A 25,622-nucleotide genomic window follows, 5' to 3' on the forward strand; every position below is an offset into this window, starting at 1 on the left:
AGCTGCTTATATATCATACATATGTAAGGGGTTCTTGTCTTGTGAAGCTTCTGCTCTTGTATCAGAGAGATGAATTTTCAGGAACTTCACTTCCATCATCACCTAGGAAATGACCCATTCGAAGACAAGGAACAGACTGGGGAAAATCGTAGGATAAAAATCTATGTTCTCAAGCTTAAAGAACTTTATGACCATCTTTCACCTTCATTTCAAGGTGAAAGAAGAGCTTTTAAAGACTATTTGTGTCCTCAGATTAACTCATATAGGCCTAATGGAATCTAAGGATAGGTTATAATCCTATCACTCCAAAATATTAGCATTAGGGGGAGATTTATACATACAATACACTACAAAGTAGTAGTGAAGTAGACAGCAATGGTGAAAGAAGGAAGGAAGTTAAGAGAAAATAGCAGACACGGGATAGTAAGAGTCATAAAGGTACTTCAGTAGTTGGGAAGAAGAGGCAGACAGATGCAGTAAACGTATTTGCCCAACTTGGATGCCTTAAAAATACATGGACATCAGTTCTCTAAGTTCTCAACTGTCATACTGGCTGAGGAATTCTTAGGACTGATATTCACAGATGTGCAAGGTGGGAAACGGTGTTTTAAAAAGAGGCTCGGGGCAGGTTAAGGTAAACCACAGGATAATCTTCAAAAAAGTAGTGATTCTATATCACTAGTCATGTTGATTGAAACAGAGGGGAAGTAAAGGGCTGCTTTTCTTGAGCTGAGAAAGAGGGCTTGGAAAGAAGACTAGAAATCAGAACAAGTGTTTGCCAAGCATCTAAGTTACTGTTCACTAGAGAAGGCTCAAATTGGAAAATTCTATACTTCTCTAAAGCATGCTATTCCCAAATCAATAAGTTTAATATAACCCACCACTCTTATCTGGCCACATTTTTATGAGCGGGAATAAAGGTGTAAGGTGCAATAAGGTGCTGTAGAAGTTCCTTAATATAAGATGGTAAGGCAAACATAAAGAAGTTCCTGCGGGTTTTACTCCACTAGGCGTAGTCGACTTTAGAGGCTGGTGCCCATCCATGTTTCTTTAGGCTATTGAGCCAGCACTGTGCAAAAATGTTTGCAAGTCAAGTGGCAGCATGCCATCATGCTGCAGTGCAAAGCAAGGAAAACTGTTACCTTCTCACAGAAATGATACCTGTTTTGTAAGCTTCCGTTTACATGCTTTTGAACTGTTAGTTGGCAGGAAATGAGGCAAGTGCTCCATCATGCTGTGGTAGGATCGGACCACCAGAGCACAGACCTTCTCAGGTGTCTTTTAAGCCACTAAGCCAACATGCCTCTACAGGAAAATAATTCTTGAATTCTTTTAACATGCCTGCTCTAAAAACTTTGGGTATCACTTATTTCAGTCATGACACACAGCAATACAGAACGAGAGTTTTTAAATTAGCATACTGAACATTGTCTGCTTTCCCAGTATCTGATATAAGAAAACCACTATGTATTGGAAATCTTGTGGGCAGAATAACCAGTGAGTTAGAAAGGGCTGGACTCTCATATAAAATCTGTATGTAGTGCTGAAGTTCTCTGCAGATGGGAAAAAGAAACCTAAATGTTGAGAATTTCCCCAGGCAAGTGCTCTTGGGTTCTTCAACCATATATTAGGTATCACATTAGTCAAAGCCACAGGAATGATATTCCACATCATTCGTCCAACTCTTTCCCACTATATAGTTTGTACACATGTATAGTTTTATTTGATGAACAATTCTTTTTCTCATAACTGTGCCATTTTGAGGCATGCAAGATGATCATGGGGAGACTGAATAACTGAGGGACAAGAGAAGAATTAAAGGCTGGAGTCTGAAAAATTAAATGGCAGAACTTTCAGGCAGTCTGGTAAAATTTGAGCAGCAGAGGTGAGGATGAACCAAAATATTCAGCTCATTGGTTGTCTTCCAACACCTGCTATATATAGAACCCCGTTACAAATGTTTTAATTAACCAGAGACTTAGGCCCTTGCTGCCATTTCTCTTTTTCAAAACATGCAATTGCCTTTTCAGTAATTTCTGTGAAAACATGATGCTTGTTTACACAAATGTTTGGTGGTTTTTTTTTTATAAAACTAATCTTGGCAAGAATTTCAACAGGTAGGACAAGCTACAAAATGTTTTTAGCATACTTTTGAGGGGACACTAATTTATTGTGGTATCTTTTCACATATATGCAAAATAAAAGTGTGATGAAAAACTTAGCAGCTAGTTGTCAAATGCGGAAAGGCATTTGTGCTTTACAAAGTTTTTATGCAAGGAGAAGGGAAGGGAAGAGGGAAAGTTTAATAGATATCATTTCTCTGAAGCTGTTATAGCAGTGTTTCCCAAATGTTTTCCTTCATTATCCATTAATCAAAAAATCCTTATTTAAATGTACTTAATGTGATTGTATAAGGGCACACGACCCTATTACTCAAAGAAAAGCTACTTTTACCCAATTTTGGGTAATTTACCCAGCTTTGGCAAGCACTGTGTTAGAGAATGATCCTTGCTACCCTGCTATGTATAAAGCAAGGATAAAGGTAAGGTTTTCCTACTCAGTTATGTCCGAAGACATTTTCCTTGGTCATGGGGCCAGCATGGCTATATACACCAAAGGCACATGGAGCTGTATTCCTCCCAAAGTGGTCATGTCAACAAAGTGCTCCTATTAATCTATTTTCATTTGCATGTTTTCAAACTGCTAGGTGGGCAGGAACTGGGGCAAGAATTGGGAGCTCAACCAGCTTCATGGTGCTTGGGTCTTGAATCCAGGCTGTCAGCTTTCAGCTGACAAGCTGAGTCTTTAACCGCTGAGACATCATGCCTCTTTATGTATAAAGCAGAAGTGAGCAATATTTGACAGACTGTAAGGCACCTGATATTCTGTTGTGAGCTCACAGGAGGGACATACCATATTTTTAAAAGGAGGAAGGGACTTTAAAAGTTGGGACTGGAAATGTGAGGCTTCTCACAGGGAACTCACTTCTATTCACACCTGGAAAACCATTCCCACTTCTGCAAACTGCACTGTTAACTTTTGGTGAATTGAAATGCTTTAAGCTCGGACAGATTAGGGAATGCAAAGAGAGTGGTGTGAACCACATATAGCCAGTGATGGGTCTGCAAAGGCAGGCAAGATTGGTCAGAGAGACATAAGCAGATTTTCAGAACTGGAATGGAAATCTAACCACTTTTCTGTATGTTTGTGACATGCACACAGCCCAAATGCCAGAAGATTACTAATCAAAGTAGCAAGAGGGTGTGACTTTGCTGTATATGGCCCATAGTCCACAACCCTGGTTATATCTAGCTTTTTTGGAGGGGGCTATATAATTGATACCTGCATCTAGAAACATTTATTTAAGTCTTCATGAGAGGTTGTCTCCCCCAATAAATTAAATTATCTGCTAAAAGCATAGGTCACTTATCCTGCCTTCAGCCTTTGCATTTTACTTCATGGCAAATCTCCCAGAGGGCTACATATAAGCAGATTATTCCTAGCCAACATGCCAATGCACAGAAAACTTGAACTTCCTAAAAAGAGAAATAAGGGACTTCTTGTTGAGTTATAAAATTTCCAAATCAATATATGGCATTCCATTGTGGTTTAAAAATATAAAGAAAGACCTTCAACTTAATATGCAGCCAAATCATGGCTAGAAACTATTATTAGCAATACAACTGCCAACAGTTTTTAATCATTTACTTATTTCAATATTTTCTGTTTTCAAAAATGTGTTTATTGTTATTTTGATCATTGAGCTGCCTAGAATTCTTTGAAAACCACACAAGAAGCATTCTTTTTTTAACCGAACCCAAACAATGCTGATAGTCTCTAAAGCCATATATGTCTTTTGGACCACCTTAGAAATTCATAGTGAATATCTTATCATCCAAAAATGTATTAATTATGCAGCTGGTTCACCACTCTTAATTCCACTGGACTAGCTCTGTAAAGATCCTAGTCATACGAAGTACCACTTAAGAAATAGCAAAGTTGCAATGACTACTCATTGCTCACGTTCCCAATCAGCTCTATTTTTTTAAAGAATAAATTGCCTATACGGAAAATAGCCCAGAGATATAAGAAAAAGATAATTCTTGCAAAGTTCAGGGAGCCTACTTCTTGTAGTATCAGCACTGCTTGATTTTTTTTCACTTAAATCCAAATAAATCTTGACCTTTCTAGATAATTCTCTTAAAGCTATTTTTCTAAGTATTCCAACCAGTTATTATTCATGGTGCCCTCCCAGGGCCATGCCACAGTAGGAAAGGAGAAACCTTGCGCAACAAGGCACCTTAAACAATTCTGTTCATCACAAAAAATGGTATGATTGGTGATGGGCTCCATCACACACTATTGCCTTCAGCATCTTCCTAAGGCTGCTTCTACCGTCTTTCCTGCCCTTCAAGTTTTGTTTAATATTAGGCTTCAACTCATCGGACCTGGTTACCTTCGAGACCGCCTCCTGCCACAGATTACCCCCCACCGACCTGTACGCTCTCACAGAGTGGGTCTCCTCAGGGTGCCGTCAGCCAGACAGTGCCGGCTGGCGACCCCAAGGGGGAGGGCCTTCTCTGTGGGAGCCCCCACCCTCTGGAACGAACTGCCCCCAGAGATCAGGGTGATCCCTGANGCTGTTCCAACTAGCGGGACTGGCCTGAGGGATTTTAAAGGGGGTTTTAATTACTTTTAAATTGGACATATTTAAATATTTCGTTTTAATCAAATTTTAATTAAGTATGTATATATGTTAGTATTTTATTCAATTGTCAGCCGCCCTGAGTCCGTAAGGAGAAGGGCGGGATATAAATGCAATTAATAAAATAAATAAAATAAATAAAATAAATAAATTGAAAATATAGCTCAAAGCTTTCTCACAGCTTTCATGGTTCTACGTGCAATCAACCCTTTTATTTTTGAATGCAAAACTAGTCCCTTACAGACCAGGGGGATAGAACGCAACCCTAAAAAAACTGGTTCTTTTCAATGATGGTCAAATCCTATTTAGCATTCAGCTAATAGTACCTACAGTTTAAACCTGTCCTAAAATAATATTTAAAAAGTTAAGTCCATGTGAGCTTCCTAATCGAGTTAAGGCAAAGTCATCAGAACATGTATACACAGATGGTAAACACATTCTGATGACATGTATTAAATATGATATATTTTCATAAATATGTTAAAGCAACAATGCATATTGTCATTTTTCATTTCCTTCTAAAATGCTCAGAGATTATGTCCTGAGATCTGACCTTAATTCCTGCTAAGATAACTAAAAACTTCTTTCTCTTACCTTTCTGGTAAGTGGCACTTCAATAGGAACAGGAACAACTTCTGCAAGAAGGCAGCCATAAAATGCTACCATAAAAGCTGCAGGATCATTATTGGGAAAAACTAGTGCTACCTATAAAAAAAAAAAATTGGGAGGAGAAAAATAAATAATGAATAAAATCTGTAAATGTAAATACATTTCTCGGAATATATCTATAGTACTGCAAATAAAATCTTACCAACTGAAGTAAAAACTATTTATAGGTGAGGAGCAACACAGGAATGTGCACAGAAGCACTCATGTGTCTTTCTTGGTTCTTGGGACCTGATATCAAGCAACTGGTATCACTCGGTTGCTAAAGAATAGTTAAGGCTTCTATCATTTGTGCTCCAGAAGCTATGATCTTTGACTAAAGACTTTCTACATGTCCATCCTGGAAGGGAGTCTACTAGCAGCAGGGCGTTCTCAGTGATGGCCCCAATGCTATGGAATTCCTTCCCTTGTTGGGCTGCCCCAGCAAACTGTTTAAGAATGAAAACAGAAAACCCATATTTTTACATTTTGGTCTCTTCCAAAATAGCATGATTATATTTCATTCTTTCCCATGAATTTTCATAGTGACACCATGGGATTTTTTGGATTGGACTTATCCAATATTTAATGTTTTGCTATTGAAGTTACTTGCTACTTTCGTCTTTATTAATTCCTTATTGACTGGATACTTGTTTATTGATGCATGTTGATAATATATGATATACCAATGTGATAAATAAATCAGTAAACTGTAGTTCAACAACATTACCATTAGGATTTGTCTATCCCTTTACAGAGTAAATGACTCTAAAGAGAACAATAGTGGGTAACCCAAGGAACAGGATCTTATGAAGCCAAATTGCTTCTAGCAGGAATGATCCTTTAAAGATCTTTTAATGGTTTTGGTGCCACCTGCTCTTACTGATCAGTTTCTAGATGATCCTACTTAAAATTAATTGGAACTTAAAATGAAATATATGTAAATCCTTATTTCAAGCCTATTTCTACTGAGAAAACTGAAAGAGACATAAATTGACTTTTAAGTCAGCCTAAATATAACCTATTTCATTTTCATCTTATACGCATCTTTCATTTTGATCACTTTTCAAACGCCACATGTTTAATGGAAAACTACAATCACTAGATGATGCTCTTAAGTTTTTTGTTAGTTTTTGATATTTGCTAAAAATCATGCTTTTAGTCGGGCTCATAAAAGAACAAAGTACTAAAAAGGCTGTTTTCTTGGTTGTAAATCTGTTTTATTCTCATTTCACCGTTAAAAGGCAAGAAAGAAATATATTTTTCTGGTTCCTGTTGATCATTTTCAAACTGCTTTTCTACATATTCCTCTTTTGACATTCATTTCACATGACAATAAAAAAGCTTAAAAACAAAAGAGGCTAAAACCTTGCAGTCACACCACATGCTCCTTCAAGAGAAGGATGGCCTTCTTTAAAATAATCAGTCTCAAATAATGATGAACCAGATGGGGCGTTGTCTTACCTGAACACCTTTTCTCAGTACAGAGATGGCGAATCTACCAATGGGTCTTTTCTGTCTGCCTGCTCCTGAGACCAAGTAGCCAAACTTGACATGCCCCCTCTTGCTAGGAGATCCAGTCTTGACGAGGGCGAAAGTGGCTGAAGGTGGACGAGGTGTTGGCTCTCAATCCCTTAATATCGGCCTAACTGACCTAAAGGGTGGGTGTGGATTCTCCATCTCTGTACTGAGAAAAGGCGTTCAGGTAAGATAACACCCCTTCTCCAGTACAGGAGATGGAGAATCCACCAATGGGACATACCAAAGCCTCACTGTCCCGATGGGTGGGAAACAGAATTAGGCCGGAACAACGTCCCCGGAGACCACCTGCTGAAGGACCCTCCAACCAAAGGAGGCATCCGCGGAAGCGAAGCAGTCTATCCTGTAATGGCGTACGAATGGGGAGGGCGAAGACCATGTCGCAGCCCTGCAAATCTCCTCGATGGACGCCTGAGTGGCCCATGCCGCAGATGTCGCAGCGCTGCGAATGGAATGGGCTGTAAGGTGACTTGGAGCCAGCAGAGAAGAAGACTGGTACACCTCTGCTATACAGGCCCTGATCCACCTGCCTATGGTGCCAGCGGACACCTTCTGTCCCAGAGAAGCCGGATGGAAGGAAATAAAGAGGGCCTCAGATCTGCGAAAAGTCTCCGTGCGTTTGATGTAACGTCGCAGGGCCCTGCGGACGTCCAGTGTATGCCACTGCCGCTCCAAGTCATGGGAAGGATTGGGACAGAAATTTGGTAAAATGACTTCCTGTGCCCTATGGAAGAGCGAGTTGGCCTTGGGCACGAAAGTGGGATCCAACCGAAGGACCACTCGGTCTCGGTGGAAGATGCAAAGGTCATTCCTGACCGAGAGAGCAGCTAGCTCGGAGATACATCTGGCTGATGTGATGGCAATTAAGAATGCAACTTTAAGAGACAAGGCCCGCAATGGAATAGTGGCAATGGGCTCAAAGGGCAGTTTTGTTAGAGCGCGAAGCACGCGAGGCAACTCCCAAGAGGGGTACCTGTGTACCACAGGAGGCCTGGTGTTGCTTGCACCCTTGATGAAGGCGCATATTCTAGGATGATGAGCTAAGGGAACTGAATCCGCACAAGTGAGCAATGTTGACAGGGCCACCACCTGCCTACGAATGGTCGCAGGGGCCAGGCCTCTATCCAGGCCGTCCAGAAGATAATCTATGATCTGAGGGATGGTCAGTTTGTAGACATCCAGTTGTCGCCTTCTACACCAATGGCAAAAAATTTTCCAAGTAGAATCATAAATGCGATTGGTCGCCGGGCAATGAGAGGCCTGAATCATGGTAATTGCCCGTGGGGAAAATAACTCTTGTGTCATGATGCTGCGCTCAAGCGCCAGACAGTCAACTGTAACCATTGAGGGTCCGGGTGTTGGAGGATCCCCTGGTGCAAGGAGATGCGATGCGGAGGAATCTTCCATGGAGGAGACCGGGAAGGATTCATCAGGTTGGCAAACCAGGGCCTCTGTGGCCAGTATGGGGCCACGAGAATCACTTCCGCCTGCTCCTGGAGTAGTTTGTGGATGGTCGCTGGGATGAGTGGGAGGGGAGGGAAGGCATAAAGGAGACCTTGTGGCCACCGAGTCCGCAGGGCGTCCATCCCTTCCGCCCCTGGAAGATAATAGCGACGCAAAGGGATCGGATGGCCGAACTTGTGGGAGATCTCGGAAAACAGATCCGGATGTAACCCCCATTTCGAGGGGTCCACCGTAGAGCGACTCAGAAAGTGTGCCTGCTGGTTCTTGACCCCCGAGATGTATTCGGCCCTGAGAGAGGCCAGGTTGGATTCTGCCCAGGAACCCAGTAGCCGTGCCTCGGACATAAGGGACCTGGACCTGGTGCCCCCCTGTCAGTTGACGTGTGCCTTGGACGCCACGTTGTCCGTGAGGATCAATACGTGACGGCCCTTGATCCAGTGCCTGAATTGGCGAAGAGCTAAATGGAAGGCTCTGAGCTCCAGCCAATTGATATTGTGTCTCAAGTCTGCGCGGGACCAATGGCCCTGCGCAAACAGAGACTGCAGATGGGCTCCCCAACCGAATAGACTGGTGTCCGTTGTAATGGTGATGCAGTCCGGTTCCTTGAAGGGTGACCCCTTGGTCACCACTTGTGAGAACCACCAGTGTAGAGACCTGAGGATGTGATCCGGGAGCCTGACCTGACGGTGGGACGCGCTGGCATTCACTCGCTGGAATGGTAGTAGGAACCATTGAAGGTCCCGCAAATGGAGTCTGGCCCAGGGGACTATAGTATTGAAAGAGACCATCTTTCCCAGAAGCTGGGAAAGTAAGACCAGCGGAACAGTGCGGTCCCTATACACCCGATGAGCCAGGACCCTGATGCTGACCAACCGCTCCTGGGAGAGATAGACCATGCAGTTGGTGGTATCTATGACCGCTCCCAGGTGCAGAAGCCTGGATAAGGGAACCGTCTGGCTTTTTTGGAAATTGACCAAGAAACCATGCTGTTGGAGGACCTGAATAGTGAGTTCCAGATCCGACTGGGCTGCCCGGAAGGAGGACGCTTGAATCAAGATGTCGTCCAGGTAACACTGGACGCGTACCGGTACCTTCCTCAAGTGGGCAGCTAGTACAGCCAGGATCTTGGTGAACACCCTGGGTGCCAAGGAGAGGCCAAAGGGAAGGGCTTTGTACTGAAAATGACTGCCCCTGTAACAGAACCTGAGGAACCGCCGGTGAGCTGGATGGATGGGAATGTGGAGATACGCTTTAGTGAGGTCTATTGATGCCAGGAAGTCTCCTTGTCTGATGCCCCCCAGGATGGACTGGAGTGATTGCATCTTGAACTTCTTGTAAGTGATGTAATAGTTCAGACTTTTGAGGTCTAGAATCACTCTCCATCCCCCCGAGGTCTTGGGGACCATGAAAAGGATGGAGTAGAATCCCCCTGCCATGTGATCCGGCAGTACTGGTTCTATGGCCTGAATCTCTAGAAGATGTTGAATGGCCTCCTGCATAAGTCCCTGTTTGAGTGGATCCTGGGAGATGGGACAGGAGATGAAGCAGTCCGGGGGACTGGCTAGAAACTCCAGGGACAGACCAAACTGGACGGCTTGTAAGACCCAGGTGTCCGTGGAAGTGAGTTCCCACTGATGGAAGAAGTGGGCCAGCCTTCCCCCAATGGGAAGTGTAGTGTGAGAGTCACTTGGACCTCCTGTAGGGGCGTCCTGCCCCTTGAAATGGCCGCTTAGATTGGCTCTGCTGCCTGGGCCGAAAGCCTGGCCTGTCATATGGACGGTCATACGGTCTGTCCTGTCTGGGGGTGTATGAGCGGGAGGGCTGAGTAACTGCTGGACCTGCTGCCGGCCGAAAGGACTGCCTACGAAAATAGGGAGCGGGACGTTTGTCGGACCATTTATTCAAGTGAGCCATGACCTTCCGCTTGTCCTTGTTTTCCACAAGGTAGGGGGCCAGGGCCTCCCCAAAAAGATTATTGCCCAGATAGGGAGCAGTCGCTAGACGCCATTTGGCTTTGGCATCAGCCTGCCAGTGTTTCAGCCATAGCATCCTTCTGGCTGTAATGTTGGATGCTAGAGACCTAGAAGCAAAGTTGGCCGACTGAAGCATTGCATCCGCAGCATACTCAATGGCTGCCACCATTTTGCTTAGGTCCTGGTGGGTCCGAATGTCCTCAGCAGGGACTCTGGCCTGAAGCTGACGAAGCCATAAAAGGGTAGTCCGGACAAAAAAGGACGCACAAGTGGCCGTTTTAATAGCCCATGCTGCTGATTGATGGGTCTTCCGGAAAGTTTGGTCCCATTTTCTGTCCTCCGCTTTAAGCGCTTCCGACATGTCCCCAGCGACTGCAGTCTGGGATACCAGAGGGGTCCAGGCTTCATCTACCTTGGGGATCTCCAGTGCATCAGTGAGGTCTGTGGAGGTGCTAAAAATCTTTTTGTCAGTCCCGCTTATGGAAGGGAAGGAGGAAGGGGAGGCCCATTGTTTCTTGATCCCTTTAAGAAAAATAGAGGGACACGGAACGTGATGTTGGGCTGCCACCGTTTCAAAAAATATCGGATTTGGGCTGGAATCCGATGTTGCTTGCGGCTGAGGGAACTGAACGGACCCTATGTTCGCCGTTGATGTGGCCTTGCGAAGCAGGGGAAGAAACAGGGCTGGATTGAACAGGTCTCCCGATGGGGAGGGCTCAGGGGGAAGTTCCTCCTCCTCTGATAGGTTAAATTCCGGCTGCTCCTCACCTTGCAGGGAAGAGTATCCGCTCATGGAGGAGTGTGCGGGAGATGTGGGTTCCTGAAGTATAGGGAACCCAGGAGGAGGGACATAAGGTGGCATGACTGATATGGAAGCCCCCTGACCAGGTGGATGGAAGAACCGTTCTGCTAGAGCTCGATCCACAACCTTGGATAGCAAGGCCTCAAGGCGGCTGTCGGAGAAAATGTCTCCGATGTCTGGTCCCCTGAGTCCTGCGGCCGTAGGAGTGAAGGGGCTGAACCTGAAACTGTTGTTGCGTGTTGAACTAATGCGGAAGGGGAGCTGATTGTGGCAGGTGTCCCTGTGAGAGACCACACGTCTTGAGCCGAGGTTGAAGGGCCAAAGGGAAGGTCAAATTCAGGGACCGCCATTTGATCCGCCTCTAATCCGGCCTGCCTCTGCGCTCTGGAGAACTCCTTCTCCAGAGCCTGGTGTCTAGGGCTGGCTTGCTTTTCTGCCAACTTGGAAGGCTTCTTGAGAGTGACCTTAGCCAGTCAAGGTGCACCAGAAAGAACTCAAACAAAGGACGCAGAGGGCCTGAAAAAAAAGGGGCCTGGCAAGAAAGAATCAGGCTCAAAATGGCGGCTGAACAATTTGTGAGAGTAATGTAGTGAGTGATTGCAATAAGGAAACACACACACCTCAAATGCGGCCTGGGTCAGGCCAACTACTGTGAGTAGGCCTCGTGGGGCCTAAAGAAGCTCCCACGTGGTGTTAAAAATAGCGGCCGCCGGGAGTTGTCGTAGCTATTTGCTCAGAAGTGTGCAGCCTAGGCAGAGAAAAAATTCCTAAGAGGGCTGATCAAATTGAGCCACCGATGGGGGACAGAACACTTAGGACGCTGAAGAAGGCCGTTCGCAAGTGTTTGCCTCTGGCGGCGGCCCCAAAATGGCAGCCGCAACTTGTTCTCGCTGAGAATGGTCCCTCAGGCTTCAAAGGCAAAAGTTCTGGAGCTGGGAGCGATCGCGATGGCAGCGCTAAACGCTGCGCCGAAAACGCGGTCAGCAAACTTGTTTTCGAATGGCAGGCAAAACACAAGGCTGAGTCTAAGTTTGTTGCCTTTGTCGGCAACCAAAATGGCGTCCGCGACCAATTTCAGCTGCCGGAGATGACTCCGGAGATCCTGACTGTAAGGTTGAATTTCAGACCTGCAGTCTGAAATTCCGCCCGATAGCTCAAAGGAAAGGGGGGGAAGAATGAGGGATATATTCCAAGCAGCCCCTGTTCAGAAGTTTTCCCCAGAACCCTGGGGAAAGGGAAAGGAAGGAAAGCTGCAGAGACCTCCCACCCCTCTCACTCCTCTAATCTTATGATTTGAAGCAGCACTGTGTGAAAAATTAAAAGAGCTGTGTGAAAAATTAAAGGAGGATTCCAATTCTATTATTTAGCTATTTTTTGAGGATACTATAGGGAAAGGAGAATTCACCAATGGATTTCTAACCTGCTATCTGTTGAGAGAGCCAAACCTGATGCATCTTCAAGAGCTTGAGACCAAGTCAAGACTGGGTCTCCTAGCAAGAAGGGGGCGTGTCAAGTTTGGCTACTTGGTCTCAAGAGCAGGCAGACAGAGAAAACTAGAGAAAGCATTATTTTCTGCAATCAATTTTCTGGAGAACTCAGCTGCAAGAGCTTTCTTTTGAGGTCATGGCTAAATGCTACTCATTAAATTGTCATTCTAATTCTGAGGTTGGTGTCACCTACTGCCTCCTTGCTAGTCCTTACCCATGTGCAGGTTTATACAAAGCATGGATCTTCATCTGTTACCTTATTTATTGCACTGCTATGTCAGCTTTTGGGGAGACTTTAGAATGTGAAAAGATGTGTACACTGGTCAGATTAGTGTAATATTCTTGCCCATAAGTTGTTGTTTAAGCTATTTTGTACATAGTCAAAAAAGGAGCAAAATATTATACTAGGATTCATGTAAATATAGAAGAATTTACATTTAAATCTCTCTGTGTGCCTTGGTAAGATACACATGGTACAATTTCCTAATACTCTGGAGGCTGAATTAACTATTCTAATTTTAAGTATTCCAAGTTTTAAGTAAGAAATTCACCAATACACCAAACCACAATCTAGAGCACACAAGGTGCAAAGAAAGAAAAGATCTAGCTGTAATGTCAATTTTATAACTTTTCTTGACTTATTTGTTCGTGTGCTGCCTACTATGGATATGATTTAGAGTCTTAAGCACTATCATAAATCAAGAAAAAAGATTCTGTAGACACAGTTTTGGCCATGTGCCAAAACAGACAATGATTTAATTTCAACATCTGCCCATAGTCTTTTTAGTTTAATTTTTCACCATCACTTATGAAAAGAAAGAAAGAAAGAAAGTATTTCTGAGGGCCTGAACTGACATAAGTGCTCTGAAGTTGAACAGCTTAAGACGAGAAAGGGGATGGGGGATATCTTATTAGTGAATGCAGAGAAGATCAAGAAACAAGAGGCAATTAGAGGTTAAACCAGCGAATATATACAAGAGTCCACTAATTTAATGTAAGCTATTTCTTTTCATTCATTTGGGCGATTCACTTGCCACCATTTAGGGAAGTGCTCCCCGAAGTATAGTTTAAAAATTTAAATTTGTTTCTGTGGAGTTTCATTAACATTCTCTGGTATTAATGACAGACCCAGCTTCAATTAAACAAGTGGAAACGTAGGTTATTTTGTTTTGTTTTTTTAAAACCTCTTCAGTTTTATGCTTTATTCCTTCTCACTTTGTTCAGATTGTAGCTCCTTTCCAATTTTCAGAAAAGAGAGGCTGTAAAAATGAAGCATCTTCTGGAACAGAAGCTATCATTTCCATAGTAGAATTTTTCAATGCCAAGTAATAATGAGTATTCTTATGCAAATTCAATTGAAGAAGGAGCCATAGAGAGGCTAAGACTACTTGAAAACTAAGCACAAGACTCAACAAATTCCAGGAGGACATATTTGCACATAGGGAATTGCACACAATGTGAACAGGGCAACTCCCTAGAACACTGAGAAGAAAAAAAACCACAATTCCCAGTAGCACAAAAACAGTGCGGGACTGTCAGAAGGGAAAAGCATTATTTCTGTTCTGTATTTCTTGCCAGATGTAGGGCTTTCCCCTCCCCCTTTGTGGTAAATAGCAGTTTTGACTTTCTGATTGTTGATTCAACTTTAATACTGATAAGAGGAAGTAGCAGCTTCTGGGGGAGGGGGGGGGGAAACACTAGGTATGTAAATAAAAAGTAGAAAGGAATTCATGAAGTATTGCCATCACAGTGATTTGGATGAACAAGAAAGGGATCTGAACAAACCTAAACAAAATACCAGAAATGAAGTTCAAAAAGGAAAACTACAGAACAGATAGAGAGAAAAGGGACTGGGGAAAGGACAATGATACGTTTGGCAATGAAAATTCTTCTTCAACCCAATGTTTATCAGATGGAGACTATAGAGACAGTTAGTGCTTGTGAATAAGGAACAGGGTTTCTTTAATACAACATTGTGGCATATCTTGAAAGAGGATGTGGACGGAGGCATATTTCTTGAGGCAAGTACGTAGATGGAGATATATCTCGAGGAAAATGCGCAAATGAGGCATATCTTTTGAGGAAAGTACATAGATGGAGCTGGTCTTTACAAACATTTAGATGTGATGAACAACAACATATTGCACTGGATATGCAATTGTTCAAAATTCTTTTATCCTAGAGATAAAGATGTGTTCCTCTCCTTGGGATGAAACAGAAATCACACAAGAAAATTGCCCCACACTCATACTGATTTCAACACCAGTTCATGGAAGTCAACCCTTCTTTAACCTATTATATTCTAATGCCAACAGTTAGTGCTTTTAAATAGGAATATTTTTAACTGATTGCACTGAACATCTTATTAATTAGCTAGCAACATTCCCTTATTCAAGTCTGACCTTTTCACAGAAACTCTTTTGTTTCTAGAATTTCCCAGAATATACAGGCGTACACAGTCTTATTTCCAAAACTGATTTCATCTCTATGACAAGCATATTTTAATGCTCTTTGTATAAGGAAGCCATTGTAACATGTACAGCCTCCGTTTTGAAAGAGATACATACAATTTAAACATAAATAGGCTATTATAAATAGACTATTTTCAGATTATTAACTATTTTTTAAAAATCTGATATAAATATTAGGGTGAAATTGTTTGAAAGTCAGGTGTACACACTGTTGTCTCAGGTCTCCATCTGATCCTTGAAAGTTCCTACAGCCCCTTTGAAGATTGTTATGAATTTGTAATACTGAATGTGAGAAATGAAAAATTATTGAACACATGGGGAAGAATCATATTCACAGTATTTAATTCATTTAATTTTAATAGATTAAGGTAAACTTAGTGTTGCCTTTCCACCTCTTTTTGAGGAATGCAACCATCAATCAAAAGATCTAGTGTGACACTTGAACAGTTGTTCTGCACCCTGGTTTATAGAAAGCAAAACACAAAAATATAAACCATGATGAATGAATAGCCTATTCAAACAATAAAACATCTCACCTTTGGGGATTTTAAGAATCTATGTAAGAAAATACAAAGCCACACAGGGATAGCAGAGTTACTTACTCTGTCTCCTGGCCGCACCATCGGTTCCTGCTTTGTGCCCAATTTATGCAGTATATTATAAGCAACTTTCATACTACGGGTCCAAAGTTTACCTAATCAAAAAGAAAAACAGTATAAATATGGCATGGAATATTTAAGTTTTAGAATGGTTCAAAATGCAATTCAGATAACATTTGTCCCAAACAAAAAAAGTAGGAATTCATAACTGTATAAAAAACATATTAGAGTTTATAGAGGGCATCTTCATGATACAATATATGACTGTGCTGCTAAGCTTCATATTTTAAACAGGCAAGTTTATACTTTAATTTATCAGCAGCTAGGTCTAATAGTTTAAAGTCAAAGTTGGCTCTGACTGCCCTAACTCAGAACCATCAAATATTTCTTCCTTTGTTCTATCTCAAAGAGTTTTGAATTTCATAGTACAAGTAACTGACTGGATATTCAAGTTTGAAAACCAGATTTACTTACATTACGTTTATAGAATTTTATGATTTTATATTTGGAAGCTCACATCTACATAATGCAGAATGATAACAGAGAAATCCTCCAAATTAAAGAAAATATATCACTGGCCATATAGACTTCTATGCAATATATTGGAAGTTCAAAGGAACATAGAAACAGATCCAAAAGGTAATCTGCCTTGTTGGATCTTGTCTAAATCCTTCCCCAAATTTGCACAAGTCTATCTTGTTAAATAAAACTCTATGCAAAGAACAATTTTCCATTCAAACAGTAAAAATTGATGAACCATATTATGACCATACTTCTATCTTTTAACAAGTGTTCAGAAGTGGTTTCCCTTGGTATTACATTATTCAGCTAGTAGCTGCTGTCTTATCAGCACATACAAGTCAGATCTGTTTCAATATGCCTGGGAAAGTTGATTTTTGTTCTTTGAAATGTTTATCCTGACAATTCCATGGCTACTTATATAGGGCACAATCAATGTCAACTTTTTTTGAACAAACTATACTACACGTTGTATGTCAGTGTGGCTTAACATAGAGGAAAATGTTTTTCATCAATTGTGTCCAGACCATTTTGAGTGCTGGTAATGTTTGCCTCAAATTCAAAGAAGGCTATAACCAAGCCATTAGTCATCTGCAGCTGTGATCAGCGACTTTAAGCCAATTATGAAAGTTCAGATAGGCAAATGAAAAAAACTATTACTGTATTTCTCCATAATTGCAATCTAGATGAAACCTTTTATTTGCAGTAATTAATGGCAGAGCATATGACAAAAAATATAAAATGAAAATCAAGCACTTGCAAGCAAGGAATTTGGAAACAAACAAGAAAGCAATTCATTTTGAATCCCACTGATTTAATTAAAATATAGATAGTGATGTAAGTGTAGACAGAAATACATTCAAGGAAAGTATATCAAAAGACAAAGAAGCAGCTTTACACAAAACATATTTGATGGCAATATGATGGCTCAACATAAGGGGAGCAATAGCTTTGTGATACCTGTGATCCCAAAAGATGGTCTATCAATTAGCAGAATTAAACATTTAAAACATTTTTTTAAAAGTGCCTGAATTTTCATAACACTTCAGGAAAGAGTGCACAGGGCAGAGATGTTAAACTTCATGAGATTTCAGCAATTGTATAAGATTTCTGGTGATTTTGCACAGTTGTTAAAAATTGCATGTAATGCTCCATCTGTTATCTTGCCCTTTTTGATCTTCTATGGATGCTGGTAGTTGATGGCTGCAGTTGTACAAGTTGCTGCATGTAGTTAATTTTGACCTTAGTTTTTGTTTTTGGCAAATAATATTATTTTAAATTCACTGTGCAAATTCAAAATATGGATTAGAGGTAGTCCTTGCTTAATTACCGGGTATTCAGTGATCATTCAAAGTTACAATGGACACTGAAAAGGCACTTATTACCAGTTGTAGAGTTTAAATAGTGGTACCTCCCTAGCAGTCACAACAACACACTTTGGCACTTCAAAAATGTCTGGTTGCAGCATTTGTCTATCACATGACCACGATTTACTATGTTTTTGTTTCCAGAAAAAAAACCTGACTTTTTCCATGTTTTCGTGTGAGGTCCAAAGCATTTCTTCCAAATCATTTCTGAAATGGGCATAATTTTACTACCATATGCAGAAGATTTCATTTAAAATCCATTAGATACATCCCTAAATAAATGTGTTTGTTTAATAACTATGAGCAGGGAAAGGGGACATTGGATAGCATGAGTATAGATACTTCTATAAAACTTGGCAATTTTCTTTCCAGGTTTTTGCTCCATTAGTCATGAATATGTTAGGTGTAAAAGCTGTCAACTTGTGGCAGAGAAGTATGCCAACAGAAAAGAAAACCACAAAATCAGGATTATATCATGAACAGTAGGATTTTTAGCACCACACACCACCAACTTAGCCACAGCAAACCAGAATAGTCTTACCAAATTTATGCTTATCAGTTCAGAATTTGACAAAAACCAGCTGCAAATAATTGTACATTTTTTTCAGCATCACAATATACTTCACACAGCTTATACACTGCAATAATTGAGTGCTTTTCATACGCTTAACAATGTACAGAAATAGATATTATAAGACAGCATTGTATGCAAGTATATCCCACTGATATCAAACAGCAATGAAAGGTGGGTGGGTTGTTTTAATCTGAATCACCCTGCACCACTCCCACTTGACAGCATGGAGGCCCCTGAATTCATGGGCTGCTACACAACCAGAATGTGTAGGTGTGCATCTCAGACTGAGAATGATGGAATATATACTATGTGGAGAGAGAGAATTATTTTAGGACTGGTGCAAAATGGTCCCTTTAAATTATTTCGGAATTGAAATATATAAACAAAAAACATTATCTAATGAATATCCACATACAAACTCTCTTCTTCAAGAATGCAAGGACAGCTGTGATGTGAAACTGATTATTTTTCAAGGGAAAAAAATTAATAAATGTTGTTAATGCTACATACATAAGATGTCTGTGTAACTTCAGGAATGAAAAATATTTAGAGTATTCTTGTACTTGAAAGAAAAATTAATATGAGAAAAAAACAAGCATCTTCAATATGGTAAGGAATTGCCAATATTGATCCAAACTATTATTTCTGTCGATTGCTATCAGCTCTAAACTACATGGCTCTCATGATTTTTATTCCTGTTTTGGCTACAAATGAAGATCACTCAGTTGAATATGAAAATTCATACAGTGCTACTTTGGTATTCAACTGAAACTCATCGAATTTGGTACTCAATACACTTTGACATGAAAATTTTGTCACAATGCTCATCCTTTGTTTGGTACTCAATGCACAAACTAAAATGTGTCGGTGTTGGCTGCCTTGTGATTCACTACATTATTCCTAAAGGCAAAAATCTGTTTGGTACTCATTATTTACTCATTGCATCTACTGGAACCAATTAATGATGAGTACTGAGCTACCACTATTCATTTCAAACATGAACTTCTCCATTTAATTATAACCTTCTCTATTAAATATACTCCTTAAGTTGGCTCCATTTCAGTCAAGCTGCATCCTAATAATTTGTCCTGGGAGAAGGGACCCTTTAAGAAATGATCATATCTAAAGGTAAAGATAAAGATTTCCCCTGTTCAATTGTGTCCAATTCTAGGGGGCGGTGCTCCTGTCCATTTCTTAGTTGAGGAAGGCTATGGTTTCCAAAGACATTTCCATGGTCGTGTGGCCAGCATGATTATATACCAAGATGCACAGAACACCATTACCTTCATGCTGAAGTGGTACCTATTTGCTCGCATTTGCATGCTTTCAAACTATTAATATTTAACAATTAAAAACACAAGATGATTTTCAGAATTCTATTGTATTACTTTTCTCAAAAAGGGGGAAAAAAGACTGCTGACCGTAAGTGAGAATATACAGTGGTTTTCCATTGGTATCCATAGTGGTTAAACAAGGAGCTTTGGGAGAAATTGTTCCCCATCGTTGCAGTGCTGCTTCAAGTGAAGGAGGCCAATTCGTAACCACGCCCAGCTGTTCCCCACGCATCGCCAACATCTGAGCTCCTTCTGGCTTTGGTTGGTTTGGATCTGGTTGTTGAACTTACAAATGTGAGAGGGTGTTACTTCATTTAATTCTGCACTAAACTAAAGAGAAAGAGAACTAAACATTTATTTTTGAAAGATCATCTGAAAAGAAGAGAAATGTTGAATTTGATTTCAGAATGTTCTGCATAGTAATCTTCCCCAGTTGGTGCAGTGTCCTCATGTATGGACATCAACTCCCAGAATTTACCAAGAATATTGGGTGTTGAAATCCATAATCTGGAGATACCCATGTTGAAGAAAGCTTATAATCCTACTGGTCTATCTGGCCTATTTGAGATGTTGGAATAAATAATGATTGGATTTTAGGGGACATACTGTTGGGAAGCCCTTTCTCAATCATGTTTCTTCTTCCACTTTAATATTTACAATAATCATGACTTTCTCAATTTGGAAGTCAATTTGTCCCTCAAGATCCTTCATAGATATCCAGATGTTCAAGCTGTAGCCATGTAATATGGTTAAAGAATATAGTTTACAAAAATAATAGTGAATATTGCTCTTTCCCAACTAATCTAAACAAAGGAAGTGGGTAGCAGTTATTAATTATATGCACCATTTCATAGGGCAATAAAGCTCTTTGTAACTATATCATCAAATAGCAACAGCAATAGCATCTATTCTGCCCCATAGCACTTTACAGCATTCTCTGGGGGGTTTACAAAAAGAATAATTTGCATATTGCCCCCAACAACTTGGGGCCTCATTTTAAAGGAAAAATGGAAAGCTGGATTAACTTGAGCACTGTCAGGATTGAATTCCAGACTGTGGGCAGAGTTTGCCTGCATTACTCCATTTTAACCACAGCATTACCAAGGCTCCAGAACTAAATACAGAATCTGAGTAAATTTTACTAGGGATTTTTTCTTCTGGCACAAGAAATGAGGCGTTATCTTACCTGAACGCCTTTTCTCAGCATGAAAAAGAACAATTTTATCAGGCCCACTCAAAATGCATGCATGGAAGTCAAACTATGTTACCTTCTAATAGTTCTTCAAAGTCATCCACAAAGAACTCTCGTAATGGTGGACGCTTGGGTCGTTTTAGAGTATTGACCAGTTGTTGAATTTTTGCAGATACTCTGCTGCTTACTGGAACTCCTGCAGGAAAATAAATCATTGAAAGCACTGAAGGGCTGATTATGTCTACCAATTCTAGGTAGAGAACAAACGCATACCAATCTGACTGAATTCAGGTTTTAAGAATCAGATTAAATAATGGTACACTGGAAGCAGCTTGATACTCCCACAGAGACACTTTGAAAAATCTCTGTCCAATATGGCAAATAACCATCAAAAGTTGGGAAGAACCCTCTAGTTAAACTTCACTGTGATTAAATAAACAGATGGATAAATGCCCTTCTCAAGCAGAATAGCCAGGAGAAGTCCCAACTTTTCAAGAAAAACATCACTTCAAATAGGCTTAGAACAAACAAGACCTGTTATGTCAAATTCTAATACTTTACTTCCATGGCTCATTCTTCTGGATACTTCTGGAGCTACCAGTTATCCTACTTGAACCTACACAGATACAAAACACCTGAATTATTTTTTCTTGACTTTCCTAGTCATCATTCATGCAGAAGTTTAAATTCTTGCTAATTAAGACTTTTTAAACTTCAATTAATTAATTAATGCCTTTTTCCCGTACATATTAATGAACAAGAATACCTCTGCTACACTTTCTACCTGGCCAAACTTTCTGGAGTCTATGCCTATCTTCTTCCCTTTTACTAGACATACCATCACCAGTTTCCATAAGTTCAGCATTTCCATATTTTGGAGCCGCTCTTGATGTTGAACCTTGTGGTCTTTCTACTTGTATTGAGTGTTCGGAGGTGTAAGTGGTAACATCTGGAGGGGCCGAATGATTTTCTGAAAAGGAAAAAAAGTCTCCAATTAATTTATTCACGAATTTTTGAATAGTATTTTTGGACTGTACAATTTCTTCCATGAAAGCCCCCACTTTAAAAATAGTCTCTTTCATTCAATTTTATAATTGAGGAGCTTTAATTTAACTAACCCACAAAAAATTATTTTGAAAAAAGGTAAAGGTTTCCCCTGTCCAGGTGTGTTCGACTCTAGGAGGCAGTGCTCATTTCTGTTTTCTAGCCGAGGATGCCAGCATTGTCCAAAGACCCTTCTGTGGTCACGTGGCTGACACAACTAATACACCAAGGCACATGGAACACTCACAATTCTTATTTTCCCATTCTGCAAACTAGCACTTTACATCAACTACATGTTGCATGCTTAAGTACACATAGTTAAAAAGATTTGTCCGAAATGGTATAGGGTTTCCTGCCTGAGCAGGGGGTTGGACTAGATGACCTCCAAGGTCCCTTCCAACTTTATTATTATTATTTATTATTTATTATTATTATTTAAGGGTTTCCCATGTCCAGTCATGATCAACTCAAGGGGCTGGTGCTCATCTCTGATTCTTTGTCTACATTATCTGAGAGACGTTTCCATTATCATGTAGCTACTATGAAAATAAGGAACATAGAAAACTTTTTCACTGAAATGGTACCTATTTAACTACTCACATTTGCATGCTTTCAAACTGCTAGATTGGCAAGAGCTGGGGCGAGTAATGGGACCTCATCCAATCGCATGCCCCTTGAGTCTCTATAACATTCATCTTTTTCTAGCAGACAAGACTGTTTTGCCCAAGTACATATATGTGAGAACATATATAAATCACTGGAGATATTTTCCATATAGATATGGAAAGAACTAAGCTCTATACTGTATTCTTCAGCCATTTTTAGAGTTTGTGGTTTTTAAAATAGCATTAAGCACTGAGTCTATACAAAAGTCTTGTTAAAATTATCCAAAAGGTGAGTGGCCCATCGTAAATTGATTAGAAACATGGCAATTTGCTATTTCCCCATTTCCAGACATAGTTCCTACATCATTTCTTCTCCACTATACATCTTGCATTTGCAGAAGCAACTCTGAATCAATTGCCATCATTGTGACATCAGCAGACAATCCTCAAGTTAATCTTTCCTTTCACAACTCTGTACTGTAGCTCAACATGTTCCCGACATTTATCTTTGTTCTCAGTCACTCTTCAATTTGTACTGTTATACCAATTTTACACACTCCTTCTTGTAAAATCACACATTTTAGGGAGGGGAGATTATTGTGCAGGAGAGTAACCCATCTCAGGCTTTAACAAGTTTTCTTTTCAAAAGCCTCCGTGATCAAAAGCATCATCCCTCAAGAAGAACTATGCCAAGCTGAAACCATTAGGAATAATTGTTATTGAGTTTAATCAAGGAGCAGCTTTTGTAAATGGAATATTGTGTCATCTGAAGCTTTAAGATGACAGCACTCAAAGTTACCATCTCTGGGGTAACCTAATCACAGCAAGTTCTCCATTTACCAGCAATGCTGATGGCACAGAAAACCACCTGAGGGGAGCCAAGGGTAAAGGAGAAAGCCTTCGGCCTCAAAAGTGGTTAATCATTTCTGCAATTGATTTTTCTTCTAAGCCACCTTAAGGGGAATAAATTTCAAAGGACATTTGATAGATATAACAGGATTAAGCAACAGCCACCTACTCTTTGCAATTCTTTCTGGTTCATCTACATAAACAGAGAATATGGTAGAAGGAAATGGGATTGTAACTTGGCAAAACTCTAGGTGGACTACAAGAGGATCTGTTAGGAAAAAGTTTCCAAGTTTGTGGGAGAATCACTTTTTAGTTAACACCTCTTTCTATTTAACTTGCTTGACACCAAGTTCAGTGTCTGCCAAGAAAGGTAACATTTTTTAAGGTTGTTGTATCTAGTGCTAACCCTTATCAATTCCCAGGCAAAAATTGCACATAAAGGGGTAAGATATCTTAAAAAGGCACTGAGGTAAATGAAATGTTGTGGTGCAACATCAGTACACCATTGCTACAGTCGGATATAACCTTCCCATTTCCATATGGCATCCAACACTTCCAGGAGAGGTCTTGCTTTAGCAATTTATTTTTTTAATACTGATTTCCTGGATTAAATTCCTCTGAATCCATTTTAAGAAGTAATCTACTTCATGCTAAAAAACTTTATAGAGGTCAGAAAACCTACTTGAAATTCAAACTGGGAAATTCAAAAAGTAATACCAATCATCAGCTGTTATGCTTTGCTTCATAAAAAGCTATATTTAGTTTGAGGACACACCCAAAATAAAGCATTTACTTCATTTTAAATACTATTTGTAGTATAAATTGGATATAATGGGACCCAAAGGACATGTTGCTTAAGCAGCCACTGCTGTTTAAGACTGGTGGCATGATCCTTGGGCAGCAGTCCTCCAGGATTAGATTTTAAGTTGCTGCTGCTGAATACCAGGCTGGTCAGTAAGAAGGCCTTCTTATTTGCAATCTTATTAGAAAGGAGGAAGCAATACTGAGACCTGGGTTATCCCAGAGGGGGAAGTTCCCCTGGGTGGGTCTAGGTTTTGGCACAACCAAGGCTGTAGTGGAGGAGAGGATTGGTGGCAATTATCTTCAAAAATCTATTTTGGCCTTCAGAGGCCATGCCACCAATTTTCCGGTAGTGAGACCTTGCTTCTGAAACTGCTGTTCCTGTTGCAAACTGAGTGCGGAGGACACTCCTGATCCAGGAAAGCCTGCAACTAGTGCACAACCTAAAGCTGTGCAAAGATTCTCCTAGCAGCGACTGCCATCTGCTCTTTGTGCAGCAATCCAAAAGGACCCCAAAGTTGTCAATTGGGTCCATGATTGCACTCAGAGTCATTAAGTCTTGCGAGGGTTCAGCCAAAGCCTGTTGTTGCCCATTTAAGCCTCCAAGCACCATGAAATGACAGCAGCAGAATCACTAGGGATGGAGATATAAAGTTGAGTATCATCAGCATATGAATGATGATGAATGCTGTTGGCTGTATGATGAATGATCTCATCCAGCAGCTTCATGTAGATGTTAAAGGAGTGGAGAGAGCCAAGCCCTCTGGTCCACTGCAGAAGAGTGGCTGTGGACTGGATCTCATTCCCTATCAACACCGATTGACACTGGCCTTGGGTAAAGGGGCCAAATCAGCATAAAACTGCCCAGCCACAGATCCCACAGCTGACCCAAAAGGATAATCATGGTTGATGGTATGATTGAAGGCAGCTGAGAGGTCAAGGAGAGCAAGGATGGATGCACATGGTCATCCTTCCCTTGCCATAGATCATCCACAAGTGCAACCAATGTTGCTTCTATCCCATAACTGTACCTGAAAACTGACTGGAAGGAATCTGTTTCATCCAGGATCTTCCAAAATTGAAAAAAAATCATTTTGTATATAGACTGGACAGAAGTTGTCCACACAGATGGGATCCAGTGATGTTTATTTAGGAAGGAACAAACTAAGTTCCCAGTAAAAGGGGCAGCTGACCCAAAAGGATAATCATGGTTGATGGTATTGAAGGCTGCTGAGAGGTCAAGGAGAGCAAGGATGGATGCACATGGTCACCCTTCCCTTGCCATAGATCATCCACAAGTGCAACCAATGTTGCTTCTATCCCATAACTGTACCTGAAACCTGACTGGAAGGAATCTGTTTCATCCAGGATCTTCCAAAATTGCAAAAAATTCATTTTGTATATAGACTGGACAGAAGTTGTCCACATAGATGGGATCCAGTGATGTTTATTTATGAAGGAACAAACTAAGTTCCCAGTAAAAGGGGCTGGGAATGTGCCCTCCTCCTGAGTGGGTCTCATTCTTGCCTGGACCCAACTTCTAGTCACTGTCCTGGAAGCTTTCACCAACCAGGAGGGACAAGGATCTAATTGTTAGATGATTGTACTGACAGCATTGAGGACCCTATCCACTTTCTCAGATCTAACAGGAT

General features: G+C 40.8%; 1 protein-coding gene across 1 annotated transcript in view; it reads right to left on the minus strand.

Moving 5' to 3' along the window:
* DIP2C (disco interacting protein 2 homolog C) overlaps nt 1–25,622 on the minus strand; it is a 371,277-nt gene that overhangs the window by 73,305 nt on the left and 272,350 nt on the right. The window contains exons 6-10 of the mRNA XM_015811492.1: nt 21,510–21,641; nt 20,748–20,867; nt 19,567–19,764; nt 15,689–15,780; nt 5,300–5,410 (exon numbers count right to left, since the gene is read on the minus strand). Coding sequence (XP_015666978.1) covers nt 5,300–5,410; nt 15,689–15,780; nt 19,567–19,764; nt 20,748–20,867; nt 21,510–21,641 — 653 coding nt within the window. The remainder of the gene's footprint in view (nt 1–5,299; nt 5,411–15,688; nt 15,781–19,566; nt 19,765–20,747; nt 20,868–21,509; nt 21,642–25,622) is intronic.

The sequence above is a fragment of the Protobothrops mucrosquamatus genome, unplaced genomic scaffold, assembly GCF_001527695.2.
Source record: "Protobothrops mucrosquamatus isolate PMUCROS unplaced genomic scaffold, P.Mucros_1.0 scaffold42, whole genome shotgun sequence".
Taxonomy (NCBI): Eukaryota; Metazoa; Chordata; class Lepidosauria; order Squamata; family Viperidae; genus Protobothrops; species Protobothrops mucrosquamatus.